At 35.6% G+C, this 27644-nt stretch overlaps 1 protein-coding gene across 1 annotated transcript; it reads right to left on the bottom strand.

The window, feature by feature from the left end:
- Positions 1-504: 504 nt before the first annotated feature.
- Positions 505-27396, bottom strand: LOC145980636 (beta-galactosidase-1-like protein 2). Its single transcript, XM_083113671.1, has 12 exons — positions 27300-27396; positions 16971-17179; positions 15345-15530; positions 14798-14939; positions 13400-13544; positions 12957-13112; positions 9590-9736; positions 8723-8910; positions 6640-6884; positions 2282-2488; positions 1036-1255; positions 505-637 (listed from the first exon to the last, which is right to left on the bottom strand). The coding sequence occupies exons 1-12, from the start codon at positions 27351-27353 to the stop codon at positions 569-571; spliced, it is 1968 nt and encodes a 655-aa protein (XP_082969797.1). The 5' UTR covers positions 27354-27396; the 3' UTR covers positions 505-568.
- Positions 27397-27644: the final 248 nt, after the last annotated feature.

Raw genomic sequence — 27644 nt, 5'->3', positions numbered from 1 at the left:
GAAATTGAATTGAAAATACTGTCGCATTGTTGTCAAGTTCAGACTTGAGTCCACTATTTAAAATGAAACTGGATTCTATTTTCTTCCTTTCCGTAAACATCTATCACTTTGTTGATGAACAGTTGTCTTTTTATCCTTTTCAGAATGCGCAGTCATCCGAGACCACTTAATCTGCTGTCTTTCATGGAACCCTTTGTCCATTTCTTCATGCTACAATTTCACCATTTGAATTGTAACAAGTTTTTCCAGATATCTCAGGGGGGAGGAGGTGAGCAAGTGCCTCCTGACCCTCTCTGCAGGCACCCTTGTCCATAACTTATACATGATTAAAATTTATGAAGAAATTCTGCCTCTCAAAAGAGAATTACTTACCACAATTAATTAAAAATTGATCCTGCTGGAGAAATTATTATTGTGGTGTAACATTAATTTCAAAGTTCGGGAGAAATGCATGTTTATCTTTCACAAAATTATTTATTTATGTACATCTTTAATTACAGTTCATTCTTGAAGATTTGCATATTATAAGTGCTTTATTTTCTCTCTTCCTTTCTTCTAGCTGAATCTCTTATCCCAGATTTGGTGTATCAGAAAATATTATTTGTGAAGAAGTTGTGTAATGTTCAAATACTATAACCTGGAAAACAAGAGGAGATAAATGTAGTTTTTTTTTATTCACAATCTTTCTTCAAAACACAGCATAATACTTGACGTAAGAAACAAAAGATGGTGATATGAAGTTAAAATAGGTCAATTTTAACTTTTTTTTTAGTTACTGAGGATGCTCATCTAAATATATTTCAGGTTTGGTTAGAGAAAGTTTGTCTGGAAAGAACAATTTAAAATGAGAATGGAATACCTGAAAATGTTCTCTCTTCTATTCACAGTTTTAATTTTGTTTTTGAAAACAGGTGATAAAAGTTTTATATGTTCCACACAAGAGATGTGCACAGGAATTAAATCAATGACTTGTGCATTGTTCGATGTGCAACAACTTACATGTTGATTGACTTCCTTGCATAAGGCAACACTCACCTCATTCTCTCCCTGAGTTAGAAGTGGAGCAGGAACATACAAGGTCTTTTGCGGCCCAATGTTAAGGTAGCGACCAATGTTGAAGCCATTAATAAATACAATGCCTTTGCCCCAGCCACTCATGTCGATGAAGGTGTCAGCAGGAGAGTCTACACTGAATGTTCCCCTCAAGATAGCTGGACCTGTGATTGTTTCCTCGACTGTTCTCCATCCATCCAGGCTACGGAATGAGGTTTTTATTATATTTTTATAAATTAAATATAAATTTATATCTTTTTCATCTATTATGGTGTAAGAAGTATTTAAGAATATACAAGTCTATAAACTTGAGACATGAATATTAGATTTTGGTTGATTTTTCTTTTAATATGGCAACATTTACCTTTTTTTAAAAAAATTAAGGATTGCCACATAATACAAGTTTCTTGCAGAAAAAAGTTAAAATATCGTTTAAGTGATTCTCCCAACCCTGAAGAAGATTCAAGGTGGATTCGAAAATTAGTATTATTATATATAAAACAAAAGAACGAACGCATTATGAGTTTTGTCTTTGTTGCTTTTAACATGGCGTAAAATATCACCTTTCTAGTACTTTGCTCTGAAATTAAATCTGCTTCACGGTGTTTCAGGTTCTGGTGTAACTCTGTCAGAAATTATACATGTAAAAAATGTATTTATGATTGTGTCTCATACAACTTATTAAAAAAAGAAGATCACACATCGATGATTCTGTCTTGCCACAATAATTTGAGTCAGTGACAGGTGATGGTTTGTCAACATAAAATGCATTGTGTATAAGTAATTGGTAGCCATATTCTTATTATGTAATATATAGACATTTACTTTGATTTCAGCCAAAGTTACTTTCTAGTATGTTATACCAATTTACATATGAAAGAAGCACAAAGGTTTGTTTTTGCACAAAACCAATGTGAACAACAAAGAACATTGGGAGTAATTAACAATCAAAGCAGACAGCAAAGAAAAAATCACTATATTTAGCTACAATGGCTCTGAATTCCACTAGAAGTGCATTGTGATTAAATGTTACGGCATGCTAGTGAAGCAAATTTATTCTTTAATGAGTCTAATGTCTAATGTCAGGACCAGTTAGTTGCTGTGATTTTGTAGGATGCTATACATGTAAATCTGCACTATTCCTGCTGTTGATTCTCACAACCTACCTGGCTTCTGTAATATTTATTGTTACATAACCAACATGAAATGTTCCAACTATCCAGCTTACCCCTTGATGAATTTCGAAGTGAATGGAAGAGAGATAGCCTCCCAGTTTGCAAGTTCTTCTCCATCCAGAAGAACAGGACCTTCCCATAATCCTTTGGCTGTTCTCAGCCACTCCGTATTGCCTGAATCATCCCTGCCCCAATTTTCTACTAAGATGTCCACAGTTCTATTTCCAGCATCCTCAGGGTCAAAGGTGAACTCCAAATTGCTGAAACCAAAATTTTAAGGCGTTTAGTTAAACAATTCATCAAGATGTATGTCTGTTAGAAAAACGTTTTTATTATATAAATAACATACTGGTAATGTGCTAATTGCTCACAATCGAATATCAACTAAAGGATAAGAGGTTAAAAATCAGGAACTTACGTGTGTGAGCATGAGATTTGTCGAATACGTTTCGAAGGTTAAACTACCTCTTTCTTCAGGTTGAAGCAATGTTTTCAGACACTTGACATGGTGCCTCGTTGAGTAAGTGTTGCTTGAGGATTTAGGTCAAAAGGTATAGGAAAAGACACTTTCTAAAAAGATGATGTAAAATACACATACTAAAACCATGCAATACTCTATTAAAACAAAAGAACATTCAAAGCTGATGAAGGCAGTTCATCAGCTTTGAACGATCGGTTCCTCGGGGTAGGTAGTTCACCTAGTATGTGTATTTTACATCATCTTTTTAGAAAGTGTCTTTTCCTATACCTTTTGACCTAAATCCTCAACCAACACTTTCTCGACGAGACACCATGTCAGGTGTTTCAAAACATCGCTTCAACCTGAAGAAGGAGGTAGTATAACCTTCGAAACGTATTCGACAAATCTCATGCTCACACATGTAAGTTCCTGATTTTTAATCTTTTAACCTTTAGTTGATATTATATAAATAGTATGTGAAATTACATACAACACTGAAAATTCAACTTTAGACTTAAAAATATGTACCAGACATACGTATATTTTTAAAGTATTCATTGAATAACATATACCTATGCAATATGCATGGAAAATTTTAAAATATGCAACAAATTTCGATTGACTTTTACCTCTATTTTCCAACGTCTCATTTCCTGATGATACAATTAGAGGTGAGCACAATGTTGAGTTTTTAATATGGCTGAACCGATACTGATTCCGGAATTGACTGATACCAGTGATATTGTTGTAAGAAAGTATTGATACTTTTACAACATTTTGGTCTTTCATGTGGTCTTCAAAACTGTCACATGACACTTTGTGGAGTCTAATTATAATTATCCTGGAAATTATGCAAAATTCAAAGTTGTATGTAAAAACTGGATTTTGTGGTTATGTAACATGCATTTTCAGTGACGTGCACTGAGGAGTAGCTAGTCTAGCAAAGATAGATCAATCAATCTCACATCTCTAATTATTTTCAAATCACATTTATTGTACAGCGTGTTTGCAAAAGAACTCCCTAGTTTTAATGTGTCCTAGAATCTGTACAAAGTGACATACAGTATTCTAGTTTGTGGTGTTTGATTCAACAACTCTCCAAGTTTGGCACCCTTGCAGTTGGTAGGTCTGCTTGACCTTGAGATGGCACCAGTGCTGTGTTTTTTCCTTTGTTCCCTCAGTTCAGTTCCGGCGTTCGTGTAGTGCAGAGCAACTCAGCAACAATGTGTACTCCGCAACAGAAAGCGCAGTGTGTTATTTGGTTTGTGAAACCTGAGTCAGTTGTAACAGTGTAACGTAATTTTAGACGTCAGTATGGTGGTGAACCACCTACAGCAAAAACTATCCGTCATTGGCTAAAGTCTTTCAAGGAAACCGGTAGTGTTTTAAAAGGTAAATCACCAGGTAGACCGAGAACTTCCGACGATGTTGTTGAACAGATCCGTGTTTCGTGTGTTCGGAGCCCGAAGAAGTCATTGGCCAGACGTAGTCTACAATTAGGAGTGCCTAAAGGTACAGTGTATGATGTTGTTCATAAAAGACTAAAGTTGTGCACCTACAAATTGCAACTGTTACATGAAGTGAAACCTTCTGATAAAATCCAAAGGTATGAGTTTGCTGTTGACTTTCTACACAGAATTGATGATGATGACAATTTTTTACCAAACATTCTCTTTTCTGACGAGGCTACATTTCATGTCAGTGGAACAGTTAATCGTCATAATTGTAGAATTTGGGGGGCAGAGCATCCACATGAAGTTATTCAGCATCAACGTGACTCTCCCAAACTTAATGTCTGGTGCAGTTTGATGGAAGATCGTGTGGTTGGTTCTTTCATTTTTGTAGAAAAAACAATAAACGGGGATGTTTACCATGACATGTTGACAGAGTACGTCTTTCCCGAAATGGATGATATTGAGGCGGAAAAGGGGCTCGTGTTTATCCAACAAGATGGTGCCCCACCTCATTACAGTAAACAGGTGCGTGCGGTTCTTAACACTCGCTTTCCAGGAAGGTGGATAAGCAGGGCTGGCCCAATACCTTGGCCACCACGAAACCCAGACTTAACCCCACTGGACTTTTTCTTTTGGGGCCACGTAAAAAATGTTGTGTACAGTGTTAGGATCAGAGACATCAATCATTTACGGGAAAGAATCGTCGCTGCGGTTGGGACAGTTACACCTGAAATGTTGGTGAATACGTGGCGAGAAGTGGAATATCGTCTCGACGTGTGCAGGGCAACAAATGGATCCCATGTTGAGGTGTACTAACATTGAACAAAACTTGAAGGAATCCTCTTTCATTGATGTAAGTTTTCATTACTTTCCCTATTAAATTTATACTTAAAACTAGGGAGTTCTTTTTCAAACACCCATTATTGTTGAAGCCACAGTTCACATGCAACACTTTTTTTCCACGCATTTCTCGTCCCTTGGTGCATTCAGCGGGCAAAGCTGGAACCCTAGCTGGCTTTTCCTCCACCTCACCAGTTCCAGGAAGAAACTGGTTTCTGAAGGGAAAGGGAAGATTTCTGCCTCTACCTCCCTTGACCCCTCGCCCCCTGCTCCAATAGTTGAAAGCCCGAGCTTTCAGGTCCTCCAGTCTCTCCTATAGGACAGGTAGGGGATTGGATTCCCTTCGCTTCCTTTGTAAATCCTCTAAAGAACTAAGGGGAAATTTTTCTGCAGTACTTATGTTCTCTGTATTTACACTACTTTTTACATGTTGTACAATATGTATGTATAATATGGGATGTAGTTTTATTATTTATGCAATTGGAACGTCTTATGTGCAGACAAAAATTTTATGCTTTCTTTCTTTCTTCCTTTTTTTTCAAATATGGAATATATAATGATTAAATAACAAATATTTGCTCACGCTCTCTCTTGCTTTCATTTTAGTAGTGTTTTATTTAAATATACTAATCTCTTGGCCTCCAATAAAAAAAAATGGGTAAGCTAAAAAGTCATAAATACGGATGTACTTATTTGGGCAAGAGATTGCATGTTCTAATTCTTGTTGTTTGTTTGGTTTATTTAACTTTACTTTTCTGCCACATTTGGTTATCGTGAAAATGAGGATGAGTGATGATATGGTGAATTTGATGAAGGGACCTCACAAAGAACAATTCAGGCCAGAATTCGTGAGGAGCATGCATTCTTGTTCCTATGTGTTGTACTCTGCCTGCAGTGAATAATGAAAAAAATAGGAATGAAAAATGTATCCCAGAACTCAAAAAGCCATAGAATATCATTGAAGAAAGTAGAATGGAATGGTCCGAATGGTTAGCGCCTTCCTCTCATCTATGTTGTCGGCTGACCTCCGTGGGGGGAGTGCAAGTGGTCCCGGACAGGTACCCAGTGGAGGCATGTAGTGGTTTGGATCCCACATTAAACTATAGGTCTAGTCCCGATTAGCCTTTCTGTGTATAAAGTGGACTTAAAACACCAAATCAACCAACCATAGGGGAGTGGTTACCACAGTGTGCTGCAACACCAGGAACCCCTACATGGACATGGGTGTTCTTTGTGTTTGTCCCCTTCATTAATTTTGTCATATCATCTTTGCGATGCCAAGATTCGAACCCGGCATCTCTGGCTAAGTAGTCAAATCAAATTGTTTTTGATTTTCGAAAGTAGGTGGGAGTTACGTGTACAATTTTTTAGCAGTCATTCCTAATTTTCCAATTTTTCCTATAATTGAGGTTCTTCTTTTAGGAATACTGGGCCCTAAAAGGGGGGAGGGATTATGACCCACACAAACCCCCATTGGGCATGCCACTCATTGCTACCCCAAGTGTCGACGTCACCACACCTCACTGTGCATTTTAATCTTCTGGTGTGGAATCAGAGACCTCTTGGTATTACATCTATTACTAACAACAATCACTACAACTAATATGATTAAAATAATAGAATATCATCAATTTAATTTAAATAACTCTTTACGTGCCTCTTAACCCAATAACCAAAACCTTCAATATCATCAGGACTTGTCAGTGCTTTGGTCTTCCTTACTCCATCAACAAGGATTATTGCAATGTCACGAACATGGCCTGATATTTTGAGAACAGAATTCTCTTGCATTTGCAGATTTTTCCTGTAGTCAATGTAGCCAAAACTTTGCCCACTTCCTCCATTTACGTCTAGTTCTTCCATTGACATGAGCTGCTCTATTTGGACTCTTTCCGATGCATCCTGCAGAAAAGATGTTATAGAACAGAAAACTATTAAAGATATTAAATGTTCACAATTTGTATTAGATATAGATTGACATGAATATGTTGCTAAGATTAATAGAAAATTTACCATAACCCATATTCTACGATCTGATATAAACTTTGACAAATCTTCTTAAAGCTCAGCTGGACCTTCAGCTGGTACAGTGGGATCCATGAGTATTACCGTGCAAATTGTCCATGACTATTTTCAATAATTTTTTTCTTACATCTTATGTGTTTTTATGCGATGGATTTTTATGCATGCTGGTGCAGAAGTTATCAACATCTTGTTTTGAGTTTTCTTTTAATTCTTGAAGCTCTTATTGGGTCAAATAAAGTTCACGAACATGGTGATGGACAATTTGCACGATACTACTCATGGATCCCACTGTACCAGCAAAGCCATTTTCAAAATGTCCTCTTTTCTTTGAAAAACTGCTATGATATTCCAAAATCTGAAAAATTGCATATGCTTAGAATCCTTCTATAGCATTCACATGATTCTTCATGTGATTTGCTTTTGCTGTTTTCTAGAAATTTACTCAGTTGCAGCGATTAGGGGGGGGGCAGTTGCCCCACTTTTTGCCACTTTTGCACTCACACTAAGCTAAATTTTATCTACAAAGGGAAAAATACTGTCTTTGCCCCCCCCCCCAGTTTTGGCACCTTGCCCCCCCAGTTTTGGAACCCAATCGCGCCACTGTTTATGTTACATGTTGCAGCACTCGAAGTGGAAATGTTAGCTGGGGAGATGCTACTATGGTCTAACATGGTGACAATGGGATAGCTTGGAGAACGTTTTCTGAACATTGCTAACTAGGGGTAACATTCCTCTGCACCCCTCCCTTCCCCTCACCTTGACCACTGATTTCGTAGCTACATAAACCTATTAAACTATTGTGAATATCTTGACATGTATGTCTAGCAATGTATAATATTTCTCAAATGAATAATAATAATAATAATAATAATAATAATAATAATAATAATAATAGTAGTAGTAGTAGTTAGTAATGATTCAGTTGTTCATTTATGCACAGAAAATATTCTTTGTGAAATTACTGGTATTCTTAACACAGTAAAATTTTGTTATTCCTAATCAGATTCTTTTCAAATCAGGCACGCATCTAGAAATATGTTTCGGGGGGTCCAAACCAAGTGTCTCAAAATATAATAATAATAATAATAATAATAATAATAATAATAATAATAATAATAATAATAATAATAATAACAAAAATAACAAAAATAATTATTATGTTAAATTAATTAAAATAGTATTAATCAAAATATTCAAATTAATTAATATTGTATTTTTATAAGAATAGTGATATAACAGCACATATTCATTATCTAGCTTACGTGTAGTTAAGGTCAGCAAAATTTGTACAAAAGAAAACTACCCTGGCAAGGAAATTAATGTAAAAAAGATAAATAATTGAATATTTATTAAATATAAAGAGAGGGTTGTTAGATCCTGGTGATATTTATGAATGTTACATTGAAAGTAGTAATGAAGTCTTGCATAAATCTACTTTGCCACTGTCATTCAAAGTATGATCACATTATAATCCTTGTCTTCTTATAAGTTTGGCGGAAATGAATAACCTTTGATTAAAGAACAAGTATATTTTCATTATTTAATTTTTCTAATTAGCAAGTCTTTTGGGGGAGGGGGTCATCTGGACCCCCCTAAATATGTCCTTGTTGCAAATGCTTTTGCTATATCAGGAACGGTATTTGCTATATTTTATGGACTTTTTTTTTTTTTTTTACAATTTGCACTCTTTTTGCTCAAAATTCAATGTAACATACCACCCTATCTATAATGTCTGTGTAGGAGAGAAATTCCTGCACTTCCGCAGTGGGGTAAGCAGCCTTTGCTGTTTCTTCTGGAGGGTCAGGAAGCCTCGTTTGCACTTTGTTGTATTGAGCAATGATTTCTTTTGTCTTCTGGTATTTCTCTGTATAATCACCAGCTTCGCTTAGAGGGGCATCATAGTCTGGAAAAGATGTATAATGTAATCGAGAAAGACTGTCTTGTAAGTAAAAGAATAAAACTGTTCATTTGAAAATTAAAATTACAAAAATGACAGTGCACTTCATATTGCTTATAAATAATAAATGTACAGAATTATTTTTAATATATATGAACCTGAAAAGGAAATTATCATTCTTAATTGTACAAGAGAGGAAATATATAATTAAGCAAAAGATATCAATGCTCATGCAATACCAATAGATGATACAGGATACGAATTATCAGTGATTTAATTTTGTATTAAATTTGCAGTTTTATACTAGTTTGCCTTTTGAAAAAAAATGATTTTATGCAAAGTGCATTTTAAATATGTTGATATTGGAAAATATCAGTTGTGTTGAAACGAAGTCAAAGTTGAGTTTTTAGTGAAGTTGATATTTCTATTTATCTATGTTAAGGCCGTCAGTTTTCTGTTTATCTTATGTGTATGCTCATCAAAGTATTTCTTATATGCATGTGTACAGTACCACTGATATTAGTAGCAAACACTGAATAGTGATGTGCATCATTAAAATTCTTACCAAGGATTTCTGCTACAAGCAGAACTATATATATATATATTTTGTATTCATCAGCATGTAAGACCACATTACTTTTTGACTAATCCATTTGATGGTTGAAACATCTTTTATTGAACTTACCATAGCTGGATACAATAGAATTGTAATATGGCTTGAGTGGTACATGACTAGCTCCATTTATGAAGCCAAAATTGGTTCCTCCTTGAAACATGTAAATGTTCATTGATGCATTGAAAAGCATTATGTGTTCGAGATATGTGGCATATCCTGAAAGAAGTTAAAATTTGAAAATTAATCAATCACAGTAGTTACCCTATTAATAATTAAAATACGATTTAAAACCTAAATCACATTGTGAACATCTATTTTGTTATTGACTGTGCCTCATTATCTGAATGTTTACTGAAAATCAAACTGTATACAGTTTGATTTTCAACAAATGTGCCACTATCATGTGGTTCAATGTATAATATTACTAATACCATACATTAGATGGCTTGTGTATCACCTGTAATCTAAAAACTGCATCCGATGTATGATATTTGCATGCTGTACAATGCAATGAAATTAAAAGAAGACTTAATCCAGGTAATACATATTACTTTTCTATTCATTAACTTTATTCTCTTGTGTAATATCGATCAAGAATCTAAAAGATAAAATGTAGTTTTGTATGGATGTGAAACAACTCCTTACAATAAATGAGATATATATAAATTAGGTAAAAGGCAAAGTTCCTATTGCACTTTGCACTATGCCATGAGGCATACATGGGGAAATAGGGGGTGGGGGATCTCGATCTATCGATCTCAGCCATGTTGGAGGTGATGTGATCAACACCATGCTCTGGCTGCCTTTACCTCTCAGGGTTCCCCCCAGGTACCCATTTAGTTGAGGGAGGGTGAGCATCAGAACTGCTTCATGCGAGACAAGGCTGGAAAATTTCCAACCTTGAATCACCCACCCTAGGAATCGAACCTGGGTCTTCCATGTGCCAGTCAGACACCCTACCAACTAGACCACTGTGGCTCCAAATAAATTAGGGGTTTTTGAAAATAAAATTCGAAGAAAATATTTAAACCTGAAAGAGATGAAACAACTGGAGAATGAACAGCATGATCTATATTTATCTCCTGATATTAGAATAATTAAATCAAGAAAGCTTCTGTTAGCAGACTATGTAGTATGCATAAGAGACAGAGGCGAGGTGTCCGGTCATTGGTAGATGTGGCGATGACAAAGAAAAAATAATAAAAATATTGCTTTTTAAATATTTTAGTGAAGAGGTAAAACAATAAGTGAGAATATATGCATATTTTAGTAAAATTAGTCAAGTGACACCATGAAATAGCTAGAAATATGCACTGCTATATTTAAAAAATCACCTGCTGACACTTGAATTCCAATAAATAAAAAATCATGCGTTTCAAATATCGATTTCTTGTTTTACAAAACAGGAAGTACTTCCTGTTGTTTTATGTTTACTATGCTTACAAATGACAAGACTGATGAAGATTTTTGTTCTCAATATGACAGACGTACTTACTCAGATAGAACCTTTTTCCAAACATATCTTACCTTCACACCAGGGATTGGTCAAAAATATCAGGATTCCGGAAAATTTAAAATCTCGATTTGGAAATTTTACTACCTGAATTTTGGAGGCAATCCGAATTTCGGAGACAGAGCATTAACAATTTTTCCTTTCTTTCGAGTAGAATTTATTAAGAAAGTTTTGTCTTCCTTATTTTATGATCATATACTCCGTAGAAAAAAAATGGATTTGGCCATCTCTGCTTCACATGTGTACGAACACTGTTATCATCATTATCAATGTAGAAATACCCCCCCCCCCCCCCGTTGAAAGATTTGCCCTGTCATTTGGCAAGTATTGCAATGACTACGTAAATTGTCATGCTTTGACACTGATAGGAGAGAACAGAAAAGTCTACAGGATTCTTGTTGGAGAACCTGATGGTAAGAGACCTACAGGATGACCAATATGAACATGGAAGGACAGTATTAAAATGGACCTGAAGGAAATTTGTAAGGACATTTTGCCCAGGATAGGGACTAAAGGAAGACATGTTGTGCTGTGGCAATGTAGTAATGTTAAACAATAAAAAAAAGTGAAAGCTTTATTTTGTGGTGCTTTTGTTTTATATCTGTCCACAATTATTTTGAGTACAGACTCCAATTTCTAGGATCTTTCACTTGCTCAAAATATTAATGTATCCTGTTTACTGAGCTGACTCCATTCTACAGGTGACAAACATGGGAAACGTCAATGGATCTGTTTGACAGCTATTCTGGCTAGGTCAGATGAAACTACTGACCAACAGATGCAGTCCTTCATTAGCATTGAAGACTGGTTAAGACTAATGTATGTATCCCATAACATAATGATGACTGAAGGTAGAAAGCAAATCCTCCAACTATTGAAATACTGTGATGTGAAAGGCAATCGGAAATCATCACATTATTTTTTCCTTATAAAGTCAGCTGGGCCTCCCTGATGACATCATCGCCTTGTAATCAAGGGATCTCAGGTTTGATACCCAGTGGAGGCACATTGCACAGTGGTTCGGATCCCACTTTAAACTGTTGATCCTGTCCCGATTAGCCTATCTGTGCATAAAGTAGACTTAAAATAACAATTCAAATTCAAGGAAGTCAGCTCTTATGATGGTGACTCATGAGTGAAACATTCCAGAGGTAAATTATCCCCCCCACTCCCTCTCCGCATTGTAATCTTCAATTTTTGAGGCAAAAAATGAAAAACGACAACACAAGTAAATAGAGATTGTTAAGCAAAAACTAAAGAACTTACTCTTGTCCCAACAACTACATTAACCAACATATCTTAATAATTGCACCTGCACTTACACATCATATAACGCATACCTATCACCCGGCCCCCCTACAATGCACTAATATTGACTTATTGCTTATCATTACTCCACGGTATACATACTAATCAATGCAATGTATTATTTTATCGTTGTATAATATTTACATTATTTTCTCATTGTATTATCATGATCATTATGTTTTTTCTCTCTTTCTTTGTTTTTATTCATTTATTGTATCTCTGACAAGGGTTGGTTGTAAGAACGGTGCATGAGGCTGAAACACGCCTGCTTAAATAAAGACCATTCTATTCTATTCTATAAATGCTTATTGCATTAACTACAAGTTTCGAGTTTGAATTTTTTTTAAGTGTACTTTATGCACAGATAGGCTAATTGGGACTGGATCTATGGTTTAAAGTGGGATCCAAACCCCTATTTGCCTCCATTGGACATTGAACCCATGACCCCTTGATCACATGGCAATGACGTAACCACTATGGCATCGGTAAGTTATTTTCTGCTGCTTACTGTTGTGTTAGTCTATGTATTCCATAGGTAATACTGTCTGCCCATTACAAGTAGTCCACCAAGGTCAGATCATGAACACAGAATTCTTATATTAAATTATCACTTACTATCAACATCAAGACCTGTAGATCTTGAAGAATCCAACCAATGGTCAAACCAACCAGACCAGAACTCCATTGCCATCAGAGGCTTGTCAGGTTGCATACTTTGCAGACGTGGAAATACCAAATTAGGGTCACTGTTGAAGTTAATAGTTTTCAACACTGCAAGAAAATCATAATATGAAGGCATATACTTCATTTATAATTTTTAATGCTAAATTTATCTCGAAACACTTGACTAAATAATTTTTAAAGGTAGTTAATCATTCTGTAATTTATTAAAGAAAAATGTTGTCTCTTATCCTGTTACTATATTTAAAATAAACCTATGAAAGATAATACATATTTCAAATACATTTGGCCAACTTTTACTTCCTGTTCTGAACAAGAAAAACTACCTGTATATATGATCCAAACAAATTACTGCTCTTATCTATTTTGTTTCATACCTCCAGGAAGACTGCCAGAATCGCCAGCCCATGGCCCATCAGAAGTAACAAATAGTTCCTTGAGGCCATTGCCTATAAAAGATTGCCTGATTTCTTCCAAGTAGTCTTTGTGACCTGGATTGAAGTACCCATATTCATTCTCTATCTGTGGACATGAAAAAAAAAAAATTGACATGATTTTGTATAAATCCTTGCAACTTGTCCATGTAACCACATAAAATAAATGGTTGGATATTGTGAGAGCCAATGTGCAACAAAAATTCCCTAACTTAAAGTCAAACATAGGATCTCATTTAATTCAAACAGATTTTAACCTTTCAAGAAAGCAATAATATGATTTCATATGGAAAAACAATTTAAATAACCCAACTGATATTTTATTACGTACAAATTTTAGCAAAAAATGCAGGCTAACGAGGATTCGATAGCGAAAAATCAGGCGAGACCAGCAGGCTCGGTAGCTCAGTAGTAGAGAAATGGCACGATATGCCAGAGACCCAAATTTGAATCCTCGTTGAGCCTGCATTTTTTGCTGAAAAGTTCTACGTAGTACATCTCCTGTGTGTGCCTAATCTTCAATCATATTTGATTATTTATTAGATTTCCAGCTACACAGCCATGTTTATAGACAAATAATGGGAGGGGTTTAACTGTCAGTAGTCAGAGCACAGTAAAACCTAAATACTTGTAATATTAATAATAACTATTGATTATGGGTGATTTTCACTAATGGCAAACTGGTTAATAATTACATTATTATTGTCTTTAAACAGTTGTGAATCAATATTTTTAAATGTCACTGTATATATATTGATGTTCACTAAATTATATTAACAATTACAGAACTATTTTCATTACATACATTTAGATTTTCATTCTCATATTTTAGAAATTATAGCAAAATATATGTATACAATTTTCTATTTACAAGCTATTGCCATTTTACAGTTTATTTTAACATAATGAATGCTCATACGGTTATTCTGAAGCATTAATAAAATAGAATTATTATAGATGAAGTATAAAGAAACATACATTATGTTTGTGGACCACCTCTAAACTGTAAATAATATTAAAATTATTTCAAATATGGCACATATGTATACGTACAACATTTTAAAAATATAAACTAATTTCACACACATCTACTTTATAAGAATGGATGCCAGCAGTAGAGTAAGCATCCGTTATTTGCATATTACTTTATAGTCTATTGCACATGTAAATGTCCCTGCCCCGTTTTTTTTCATATTTTTTCATTTCAACTTCTACTGAGTAAATACATTTGAGGCATCTAAGAAATGCAATAGCTACAATATTTTACATAAATAATAACTATTTTCTGTATTCATAAATGTAGGTATCTTTTCCTAGGTAGAGGGAGAACATGATACTTACTTGGAACATTATAATTGGTCCACCTTCTGTAAATTGCCAGTTTACGAACAATGGAAGAACTTTGTTAAAGTAGATCTTCATTCGCTCAATATAATTTGTATCATTTGTTCTTGTTGCAATACCAGGATATCTCAAAAGCCAACTGAAAATATGAAACACCTTTCATATGTTTCTTTGTTTAAATATCTTATTTATGATAGTAAATTCTTCAGATTCATTTCATTTATGTTGTCATTTGTTACTTCTAATATATTATATTTCATGATAAGTATTCTTGACATAATGTTTGTATTGCATTAAATAAATACTATTTAAAACATGTTGCACTTTGCTAAATCATTATTTTCAGGTAGAGAAATGTGATGCTAACACTAAATAAAACTTACTTTTTCTTTGTAGTGACAATTTTTTTACAAATTTTCACTCGTGTCTGTTTCAAGAGTTATGTAAAAAGAAAGTACCAAACATTTCCACTTCCACTATGAATCTGATTACATACATTCTGCAAGCATTTTATGCGATGCTAATTTATTGAATTTCTACTTACCTTGGAAAACCTCCAAATTCATATTCTGAACAAATATATGGACCTGGACGAATGATCACAAGTAAATCCTCCTCCTGAGCTATCTCAATATATCTTGTGACATTCAGAAACATCGACATATCATTGTCTCCATCCCCAAAGTCATACTCATCCATTCGTGGTTCATGGAGATTCCATGGAACATATCTAGAATTACATATTACAGTGTTTAACAATGGCTCATGTTACATTTGAGGGGAAAATTCTTGACCACCATAATATTTAACCATTAATCTGACATAAGAAACTTTTGGCTGTTATTAGATATATCTGATTGTGAGAACACTACATGCAGCTGAGTGCTGCTGTAGTTGAATAAATAATTAGCACAAAGATAAGTTGAGACCATAGCTAGTAATAGCATTTAATTTCAAGAATGTATATTTGTTTGTTTCTGCATTTTTCCTTAATAAAACTTCATTTATAAGTGTCTGACAACTTTTCAATCACTATAATATAAAAGAGTTTTGTTTGTACTCCCTCCCCCCCCCACACACACAAATATGCACAAATAGAATGAGGAAAATAGCCAGAAGGGTGGATAAACAAAAATAAGAATGGTTAATAATTAAATTATTATTGTCTTCAAACAGTCGTGAATCAATATTTGTAAATGTCACTGTAGATATTGATGTTCACTAAATTATATTAACAATTACAGAACTATTTTCATTACGTACATTTAGATTTTCATTCTCATATTTTACAAATTATAGGAAATTGTATCTATGCAGTAAACATCCAGCACATAAGAGAAACATTGATTAATAACTGTTTTCCTGTTGCCATTATCCCCTTATTACCCCCAATACACAGACACCTCCTCCCGCAAGCGATGGTAAAGGGCCTACATATCGGGTATGGATACCACCTTACCACCTGGACTAAGCCTAGCCACCCAATAACCTCCTCTTTTTTTCCCTCCCGAACTTCACCTACCACCAACCATGCAGTAAACACTGGCTAAAGTACTTTCTCATCAACACTTGTCACCTTTTACTTCTTTCTGGCTACACTGCTGCACTGATGCCATCTTTCTTCTTCTTCTGTGAACATGCGCGAAATATTAACATTTTTTTTGTGTGTGTTTGGTAAGTTTTTACTGTCTCCTACTTAACTTATTTTTGTTCATAAGTTAATATAATGCACATAACAAGACATGGGGTTTGAGGGGCAGACACTTCTGAGAAGAATCAACAATTAGCTCCTGTAGACATCAAGAGCAAACTCACAAGCTACAGAGATAATGGTGGTGCAAGTGTGGTATTTGAAGAAAACAATTGGGAGATGGAGAATTTAAGTAACTAATCTTGAAGCACCGGAATATTATACAAATTATAAATAGAGTTTTCTCCTGATGCCACAAAAATTACCAACCAGACGTGGGATTTTTCCATCATCTTCCCTTCGAACCTTCAAATACCACCCTGGGTAGCACCAATTAGCAATAAAGTGACATAAACAAAGCAGAAGTGTCTTGCCAGTAAAATATAACATAATAATATAATGTAATATTATAATAATTAATATAATATTTACTATAGAATATTTGAACAACCAAGAACAACTGGGTTATAGTGTACATACGTCTCAACAGCAACAAGTCCTGCAGCTCTAGCCTTCCTCAAGCTGCTCCTCCAGTAGTCTGGGTGCACCCTGAAGTAGTGGATGGTGCCACTGTAGATGGAGATGTCTTTCCCATTTAGCTTAAAGCCTTCAGCAGTTGCCTCCAGTCCACTCTGGATGCCTCCTTCGGTGTAGTACTCATAGAGAGTTGGCAGTTCTTGCCCTGCTATCTAATAAAAAAAGGTAAAAAACCATTCTTATATTCTATGACTTCTCTTGCCATGCAAGGTAGAACAAAAGGAAGTACAATCCCCACTAACCTCTCTGGGCACACCATAATAGAAAACGTGTGTTAGTTTCTCATATTTATTGCAGTAGAATTCTGTTAAACTGTATTCTGTACATTAAACTTTCCAGGTTTCCATATAAAGCCCCATGAGTGGATTTAGAAACCTTCTAAAACTTCAATGACCATGATAAATTCAATTGTGGTGCTCAACTCCAAAAAAGATGCACCCACTTTCCAAAATATAGCACATCCCTAAAAGATAAAGGTAAAGTGTTCCCCTGTGCATAGCACCACGCCATGAAGGTGTATAGGGGGTGTGGGGGTAACGCCCCACACTTTCTTGATCCGGTCGTGAGTGGGGGTGATGTGATCAGCATCACGCTCCTGACCGCCTTTACCCCCCAGGGTTTCCCCCAGGTACCCATGTTATTCGACGCTGGGTAGGCGCCGGGGCCGCTTCCACCGTTAGAAAAGTTCCCGGATTTGAACCGGCTGGGGATCGAACCCGGGACCTTGAGCATGGTAGTCAGACGCGTTACCGACTGAGCCACCGCGGCCACTTGAGCTAATTTCTTTATGCAGATTATCTTGGATTTTATAATGACATTAAGTTCTACTAATCCCCATTATACTAGTTGGGACTAGATTTACAATTATAAGCTGAATCCAAACCATGACCTTAGATGCTCCCCCTCACAAAATTATTTCTAAGAAATTTTAGTATCAGGGCTGGTCTGTGACTTTTACAGCAAGGGAAGTACATATCGTAAGAAATTTTAAGATGCATTATTATTATTATTATTATTATTATTATTATTATCATTATATCTGGAAAAATGTGTTTATTGTATCTGTAACTAAAAACAAAAATGGAAAAGCCAAAAAGGTAAAAGGTAAAGTGCTCCTCTGTGCCATGAAGGCGTATAGGGGGTGTGGGAGTAACGCCCCACACTTTCTTGATCCCGTCGTGAGTGGGGGTGATGCAATCAGCATCACGCCCCTTACCGCCTCCCCCCCCCAGGGTTTCCCCCAGGTACCCATGTTATTCGACGCTGGGTGGGCGCCGGAAAAGCCAATGATCTTAATAATTATAGACCAATTACTATATTAAATTCCATGGCAAAGGTTTTTGAACACATAAATGCTGACTATTTGTATTTTTCTTTTAAACAATATATTGATGGAAATCAGCATGTTTTTTTTAGAAAAATGTCTACTATTACAAATTTATTGATTTTAATAGACTCTCTTAAATCTAACATTAGGAAGCAATCCCAGACCGATATTTTATTTATTGACTTGCCTAAAGCCTTTGATAGTGTCAGCTATTAATTTACAAACTCGACCAAATGGGATTATCACCACGATTTCTGAAATGGTTTTCCAACTATTTAGTAAATAGAAGTTTCTCTGTTAAGATTGGTGAATCAACTTCTTCTAAAAGAGAAATACTTTGTGGAGTACCTCAAGGGTCGCCACTTGGCCCAATTCTGTTCGCTGCTTTTATCAATGTTGTTACATTATGTTTTAAATCTAGCACATGTTTACTATATGCAGATGATATAAAAAAAATTAAGAGTATTTTAACAAATAATGATGTCCCTCAACTTCAGGCTGATCTCAAAAGAATGACATATTGGTGCAAGATTAATGAAATGGAAATTAACTTGAAAAAGTGTAAAGTTTTAAGATGTACAGTGGGATCCATGAGTATTACCGTGCAAATTGTCCATGACTATTTTCATCAATTTTTCTCTTGCATCCTGTGTGTTTTTAAGCGACGGATTTTTATGTCTGCTGGTGCAGAAGTTGTCAACAGCTTGTTTTGAGTTTTCTTTTAATTCTTGAAGCTCTTATTGGGTCAAATAAAGTTCACGAACATGGTGATGGACAATTTGCACGGTAATACTCATGGATCCCACTGTACTAAGAAAGTTCATTATATAGTCTCCAACTATTTTATTTATCAAAATAAAATCCAAGTGTGCGACATCATAAAGACTTAAGAATATTAATAGACTCCTCTCTCATATTTGATGAGCACATTTCAGAAATTTGCAAATGAGCAAAGAGAATGCTTGGTTATATATTTTTCTCATGGAAAGTTTTTTTAAAAAGAAGATACTTTAATATTCCTGTATAAAACAATAGTTCGTCCTATTCTTGAATATGCAAATGAATTATGGTTTCTGACTGCAACCAGTCACGTTCAAAAAGTTGAATCAGCTTAAAAACCTTTTATCAGGTTATTATGCACAAAGTTTAAAAAAAAATACTATGACCAACATTACTCTGAATGGTTAACACAGTTTAATACGTTTACCTTAGAAGAAAGAAGAAAAATGAAAAGGATATATTTTGTAGAGAAGATATTAACTTTCCAAGTTGACAGTGAATACTTTTTGAATAATATAGCTTATAAAATTCGCAGAAATTCCCATAGGTATATCTCAATTCTCACATGCCTAAACAAGGCCAGAGGTTTAGTAGCTGATCTTGTTCAAACCTACAATTTGAATTTATGTTGATGTATAAGATTGCAGGATCCACTGTTTTATTTTATAATTATGTATTCAATTTTTTTAATGTTGTATAACCAATTTTGACATAGTGATATACCTGGTTGTTTAATCGTTATCATCACTTAAATCAATATTATTATTATTATTATTATTAGAACAATACACAGTTAATTGCACAATATTATATAACAATAAGCAATTATTAGTATCAGAGATATAATAGATCTCCTTGAAAACTGTAACTTGAAGTGTAAATATGCTAACTTGTTATGTTATGTTATTCTATTTTATTCGTGTAACTTTGTACTTTTGTATTTGACTTAGTTCTGTATTAGGTTTCATACTATGCTCAACACTTAAAATAAACGATTATTAACGATTATTATTATTATTATTATTAATGCCTTCTCTATGAATTCTTCTATCACTAGATTGTAGAAATCTTCTTCTGCGTTTTCATTTCAGTTTTAGCAGCTTCTCAATTACTGTCCTTGGGTATTTCTTGCGGGATCCCGAAAAGTCGGGAAATATCGAATGGTCATTTTAAAAAGTCGTTAATTCTCGACGTTTTCTGCATTGTAAGTTTCTGAAATTTATCGGAAATTGTTAATTTTAATCCAGAAATGCAAAAACAATCACTTAAAATGAAAACGACATGTAGAATTCGAGATTTCCAGAGCTTCGGGAAATTTCGAACAATTCCCGTCCCGACCCGAAAAGTTCTGTCCCGCACACCCCTAGTATTTCTACATTAACTGTGAATTCGGTGAAATGATGAAAAGATCTTTCAGTTCTAGCACTAGACACGGGACAATTGTTTAAAGCAGCTTAACTTCAAAAACTCAAGAAAGCTTTCTTCAGGTAAAACAAAGTTTTTTGTACTCCTATCGAGATATATTAATCTGAGGAATAAGCGACACTTAGTTCACTTCTGTGACGAGCCATGTTAAATGTTGATCATAACTTAATTTCCAAGAATAGAAAATGTCTTCAGAAAAAAAATTGCATTCTTTTTATCAACTAATTGTAAAAACTTTAATTTATTTTTTTCATTCATTATCTCCAGTTGGTGCTGTTGAGCTTTTTGCAAGTTTATTATCTGCAAATGTTGTCAGGAGAATTTCAGCGTGGATTTGAGTTTGCTGATGACGCTGTGATGTTTAAGTAAATTGTTCATATAATCGAAACCTGAACTGCTCCACACACCCTTTTCATTTGAAAATAAGTCCTCCCGGATGGTAGAGTGGTAACGTTGTCGCCTTGAAATGAAGGGATACAGAGTTCGATACCCGGTGGAGGCACATAGAGGTTCTGATCCAACTTTAAACTATAGGTCCAGCCCCGATTAGCCTGTCTACGCATGAAGTGGGCTTGGGAGCAGAATTCATTTGAAAATTGGACTTTTTCGCGCTTTCAAGTGGCTCTGTCCGAAAGGTACGAAGTACGGTCACCTAGTACAATTCGAAAGCGCCAAGAACAGGAGTACGCAAATGCATAGCTCGCTGTGCAGATGGAAGCTGACTCGGTCACGTGATTTCCACACCCGTTGTTCGTTTGTTTAAAAGCGGAGATAGAAAGCCAGCAACACAGGTTAAATATACGTTATGGGTCAGCAAGTTGTTGGTTAAAGTTCTTATAATGTGTGGAAATATATGTGTACGAACATTTGAAAATGCAACGTGATTTCTATGGTGAAAAACAAGTGTTTAAAACGTGGGGAAAACAACGAGTACTCAGTTGTATCTACTGATCGTATTTGGCGCTGCAGTCGAAGTGCAATTCGAAAGACTTTCACTTCCAGTCCACGACTTGAAGACCGCACTCCAAGACCATACTCGGAGAATGCTCGCTTCAAGTATGGTCTTGCACCTTTGGGACACGGCCTGAGTCGTCCATTTCTTGTGCAAGCGAGATTCCTTTCGAATAGAAGGAAGAAAAACGTATTTCCTGTGAAACGAAAGATTCCACCATAACATCGTTGATTTCTCGTAATGGACAACGGTGTCCATTGTTGTGTCAAGCCATCAGTCAGAATTCTCCGGCAAGGAACAGCGACGTATTTGTTAATCCAACTTTCCTCGATTTCCTGTCATATATTATTGCTCGACAGAGAACAGGCATCATAAAATGGTTATTTGCTACTCTTCAAGATGAGGGACAACGAATTTAAGGGTGTGCCGCTCGGCGCTCTTGGAATTTACTATCTGGCCAAATTGAGGAAAGATGAAAAGAAGAGTCGGCATCAAGGTCCTGAAGGACCGCTTGGGCTCTTTCAAACCCTCGTGTTTACAACCACAGCAGGGTTTATCTGACGGTAAGATGAAACTGTCTTCGGAGTGTTTGGTACTCCAAGTAGTGCAAAGCACGTATTAGTAACGCTCTAGTTTTAGAAAGTAATGAGTATGGGTGCAGATTTGTTGGAACTAAAAACACCTAAAACTTCTAGGTAAACGGGCACCACAATGATAAAAAGACGCACTTTTCTGTTCTTTGGGCTGATTGTGACTAAGGTGGTAGATGAAATTATATAAAAAAATACTTTAGATAAAAAGAAAGCATACCTATTACTGTGAAGAGGGCTTCCACACTGCTCCCGGTGGGAACCCCCAAAATTTCGGGTTGACCCAGCATCGTGAGGACAATTGAGGTGCTACTTGAAAAGAAGATTCGGCGGTCTCCGGTCTCCAAAGCCAAAAAACAGCGGCGATGGGACTCGATGCGCAGACCACGGGTCACGCAAAGAAAAGTTACTTGGTAGGCCCTGGCCCTCAGAGCGCTGGAGTTGTTTGGAATATCATTTAATGTGAAGGACATCGAAATTAATGAATACTTTCAGTGCTTTTGCATAATTAATATCATCCCAGTTTTTATACCTACGATTCAAATATCGAGTTAAAAAAAATGCTCTCGCTTTTTTTCTTTTTTAACAATCTGTCATCTTCATAATACTTATTCTTCAGAATCCAAGCAAACCGCAAATTACGTTTGCTCTATTAGTGTTTCACCGCGAAACTTTGTGAATATAATATAATAGTCGAGTAGAGAAAGAGAGAAGGCCATCATCTACACGGCGAAGTAATTTGTGTGCTTAACATTCAGTTTCCTTTTTTTTAAAAATGAAAATTCTCCACACCACAAAGTTTGCAAGAAAAGTTTATCTAGGGCATTCTTATTGAGTTCTCTGGTAAGAAAGTCAAGCATTGTTATTTTGAGACATGAGCCCACCTTAGTGGTCAAGGTGGTTGAGTGGTGAACCCCACCGAAAATACCAGGTTCAAATCCTGGCCTGGGCTTCAGTGTGTAATTTCATTTCATTGTGAGTATACATATAGTTTATTTAGTGGTGGGCATGGGTGTTTCTCTGTGAGTGCCCCTTCTTCAATTTCATCTAAACATCATTCGTGCTCATCATTACAATTTGCCTAAAGAGGCACAAAAGTGAAGCAAAATAAGGAAAGCAGGAATAAAAATACGTTTGGGAACAATCTTATTCCTGGCACAATCAATCATTTGCCTCTTATTACTTGTGACTGCACAGCAGTCAGTTTGCATGATTTTTTTCATGGTGCTTTCATTTGGGCTTTTCGAGGTCAGCAATTCGCAACACAGAATTGGCGTCCATCTTTATTTAGTCCTTTATAGGGTGATATTCCAAGCACTTCAGATTTTAAACAGCGCTCGTAGCACTCTCGTGAAAAAATAAAGCGGAAATTTATTATTTCCTACCTCAAATTTGTCCTTTCCATATCTTTTAGCTACTTCTTGTCGGAAGGAAACATGGAACATACATATCAGTTTCTTAAAATTATATCTTAGTTTCAACATATACTTGTGAACAGATTTATTTCTCAGAAGAAACAAACGAATATAATCAAAAATACATAAGCACATTTCACTTCAGGCCCGTAGCCAGAATTGATCTCCAGGGTGGGGGCGGGGGGGGGGACGTCACGGCTTATCAGCGGAAGCTTTACAAAGCAAGTCCATTTTCAAAAGTTTAACAGTATTAAATACGTGTGTGTGTGTGGGGGGGGGGGGGTATTAAGTTAATATAGGACAGAAAATGTAGAAATATCATAGAATTGAATAAAGTTCTTTTATCTATATCTTGCTGCACATGCCCCTTGTTCCCACTCAGCTGAAGCCGAGGGAATATTCTAATTACTTCCTGCTACTATGACTTCAGTTCGTAAATCAGATGAACGATTGTGATATTTGTTCTTTTTATTCTGTGGATTTAACCTTTATCAAGTTTTGAGAAAAGTAATATCTGCTGTCTACATTTTCAAAATCACTGGAAATAAATTTTATAAAGCAAGTTTTACCAAATTTCAGAGGGAGCTGAGCATTCACTGGCCCCTGCCTGGCTACGACCCCGTTTCACTTTCTAAGCAGGCATGTCCTATGTTTTCTGCGGCAACCTTTCATCCCTATGACATTAAACTTTACAGCTCTATCCATTTCCAAAAAGGGGCTTTATAAACAGACCTCTCAAGGAAGTCGGGGAGGCCCATACAATATTTCGTGCCTGGAACAAGATGCAGTGATTTATCTTTGGGCCTGACTGTAAAATATGTACCGTAGTATAGTATTATTAAATACATTTTTGCCGGTATAAGTTAGCCCCCAAGAATTTGACTCCGAAATCTGTAGCCCCCTCCCACCTATTTCAGGCTGGCGCCGTCACTGCTCGCTTACCAAAAGTGTGAGAAGTAGTATATAGTATAGTTCGATAGTTTTTTTTTTCAATCGCTTGTTTATGTTTAGCTGCTAAACGAATTTATCAAACTTATACGTACTGCAATTCATAAACATGACGCCACAGAGACTTCACAATATTCCAGTTCAGAACCTATTCTCGATTTTGACACTTTTAGTTTTCTTCCACTAAATGGCAGAAGCACACACCAGTGTTATAAGCAAGACTTATTCAGAATTGTTGTTAACAACAAAGAGGGAAAAGTCAAATTTTAAGCCAAAAGTATGAAAATGCAAAGTCCAAAGGATGAAGGATTTTCCATAGACAAGAGTTATACTCATCAAAGAAATTTCATTATTTGCTTGTTATCAAAAGAACAGAAAAATACACCTATCAAAGCATGTACTGATAAAAAAAAGAAATTTTAGTGCAATACGGCTAACGTAAATGTCGTATCAGAAGTTTAAGGAAAGAAAAATATATCATATATTGTATAATTAGAATGATAAAAAATACATGTAACACAAAATTTAGTTTTCAAAAAATTATACAGAACCACATCGTCCAGCCAAACACAATATAGGGTATCTTCTCCACTTCCAGCTGACTGCAATACGTCTAAAGGAGATATCGGGCATCCTGGCCGCTTTCATTCGATTGCGATACTTTCAAACTAGATATTGACGTGTCCCAGACTCATTTTATCAACTTACATTGTTTAATGAGTATTGCTATAGTGCTTCTCATTGTTTAGGGGTTTTGCATTGTTTATAACATTATTTTGAAACAGGTTTCCAATATGAGAGAAGCCTAACAGGCTTCTACTATCCGCGTCAAAAATATTGAGCCCTCGATTTAAGTGCTTGTAAAATTGTACTTTTTTTTTTTTTGGAAAAAAGTCAAATATACGTACCTCATTGGAAAGCCAGAAGTATTTTCTTTGAGACCTTTTAAAGGAAGACAAAATTATTCTAACGCTGTCTGTTCTCTATACAAACAAAAATGTTCGTAAATGTGTATTTTTCTTGTGTTTTTTTATATATATATGGAATTTTTCGGTGTGTAACTTGTAAGCCTGTCGTAAAAATATGATTTTTGTTTTATGACTCAAGCTTGTTTATGTGAAAAAATTTCAACCATATATAATGTTGCTATCATTTGTAGAACAGCCACAATTAATGCTTGATTGCAATGTTGCAATCTCTGTAATGGTCAGCCCAATGGTCATGCAAGGCAAATCAAAATGATGACCGTGGAATAACAATAAAATTTACATATCTCATCCTTGTACGTACAAAGTACGGACTTCAAGTATGGTCTTAGCGGAAGTGACGTCACCTAGTACAGTTCGAAAGTGCCAAGAACAGAAGTACGCAAGTGCACAGCTTGCAGTACGGACGGGAGCTGACTAGGTCACGTGATTTCCACACTCGTTGTTCATTTGTTTAAACTCACGGAAGTAGAAAGCCAGCAACGCAGGTTAAATATACGTTATGGGCCAGCAAGTTGTTGGTTAAAGTTCTTATAATGTGTAGAAATGTATGTGTACGAACATTTGAAAATGCTATGTGATTTCTCTGGTGAAAAACAAGTGTTTAAACCGTGGGGAAAACAACGAGTACTAAGTTTTATCTACTGATCGTATTTGGCGCTGCAGTCGAAGTGCAATTCGAAAGACTTTCACTTCCAGTCCACGACTTGAAGACTGCACTCCAAGACCATACTCGGAGGATGCTCGCTTCAAGTACGGTCTTGCACCTTTCGGACACGGCCTAAATGAAAAAAAGTTGTAAAAGAGAGAATGCCATGGCGCCCCGTGAAATTATTTGCTCCCTTTTAAATCAATATTGTTTTAAGTTTGCAAAAATTGAATCTGAAATTTTTTATCGCTTCGCTCGCAATATGGTTCTTTTGTATAATGCATTATATATTACAAGAGAGAGAAGTAAGACCAAATGTGTACATCAGACTGTTGTTGCTAAGAAGTTTTGTTTTAAATGTATGAATAATCGGCTTGAGGAAGAGGAGCACATCAATGTGAGAGATAATTTATATGATTTTTGCAGTTGGTTTGTTATTAGGTGGATGAATTGATTATGTAATGCATTTAAATAATATACTTATGTGTATTAAAGAAAAATTGAGTACGTGCACAATTTTGTGTCAACATGTTGCAGATATCGGTTTCTTATTTTACGTCGCTCTATGTTGCATATGTGTAAAACATATGTTCTATATGAAAGTTACACATGCCATATGTACAAAAGGAATTATATTCGTAATTTTGTCCTTCAAAAATACAGTTTGTGTGCTTATTTTCCATTATTAGTTAATGTGAAATTGAACGTGTTGAAAAAATACCAGGAATAAATGCAAACAACAATAAATAATAATAATATCATTATTATTATTCCTATTATTATTATTATTGGCACGTTTATCCTCCTGGTACTTGCCCCTTCCAGACAAAAAATCGTTGTTGCGCCTCTGCTCACACACACACATACACACACAAAATCAACATTAGCAACAGGCACTGAAGAAAAAATTAAACGAAGTTTTGAGTTTCGTTCGACCCGCTCTAGCTACGCGAGTCAGCACAAAATCCTTTGAAGTAGACCGTTACTAGTCGGTTTGGAATCGGCATGCCGATCGGCCAGTCGGCACGTACCCAATTGTTCGGCTTTACCGATCGGCATAGTGAGGACGCGCCTTTAAACATACACACGCACACATATAAATAAAATATACAATAAGAAAAATTCCATAGACACATAATAGCACAGAATAAAGGGAAAATGCTTTCGTGTATTATCAGTGTTGCTAAGTTATATACTCACAAAGTGAAGCAGCAGGAGAGTATTTATGCAACATAACCACATGTTCTTGTTCATGTTCTGTCCAGTAGAATTGTATACCGTTCACGCCTAGTCCTGCAAATAGGCCTATATTATTCCGTTTGGTAAATAATATAGCAGTTTACATGATCTTACCAGATAATCAGTGTTTCCAACTTACAAGAAGGTCATTAAGATAAAGTAATCTCTCTAGTGATCGAAACGGCTTCTATTATAATTACACGCTATTTTGCTGATCATTGTTTGTTACATATCTCTACGGTATCAAAGACTCATCTCTACCCTTGAACTTTGTAACAAAGCTATTTGTGCAAATGCTCGAAAATT

This window comes from Lepisma saccharinum, chromosome 28 (assembly GCF_977018435.1).
Source record: "Lepisma saccharinum chromosome 28, izLepSacc3.1, whole genome shotgun sequence".
Taxonomy (NCBI): Eukaryota; Metazoa; Arthropoda; class Insecta; order Zygentoma; family Lepismatidae; genus Lepisma; species Lepisma saccharinum.
The sequence above is the reverse complement of the archived record's forward strand: the minus strand, read 5'-3'. Positions and strand labels throughout refer to the sequence as shown.

Excerpts from the sequence above, each read along its gene's own strand:
- LOC145980636 (XM_083113671.1), bottom strand. The coding sequence starts at position 27,353 with ATGAACAAGAACATGTGGTTATGTTGCATAAATACTCTCCTGCTGCTT. Across the intron at positions 14,940-15,344 it reads GAATTTGGAGGTTTTCCAAG|TTGGCTTTTGAGATATCCTG; the intron begins GTAAGTAGAAAT and ends TCATATTTTCAG. Across the intron at positions 638-1,035 it reads TAACTCAGGGAGAGAATGAG|GTTATAGTATTTGAACATTA; the intron begins GTGAGTGTTGCC and ends CTTGTTTTCCAG.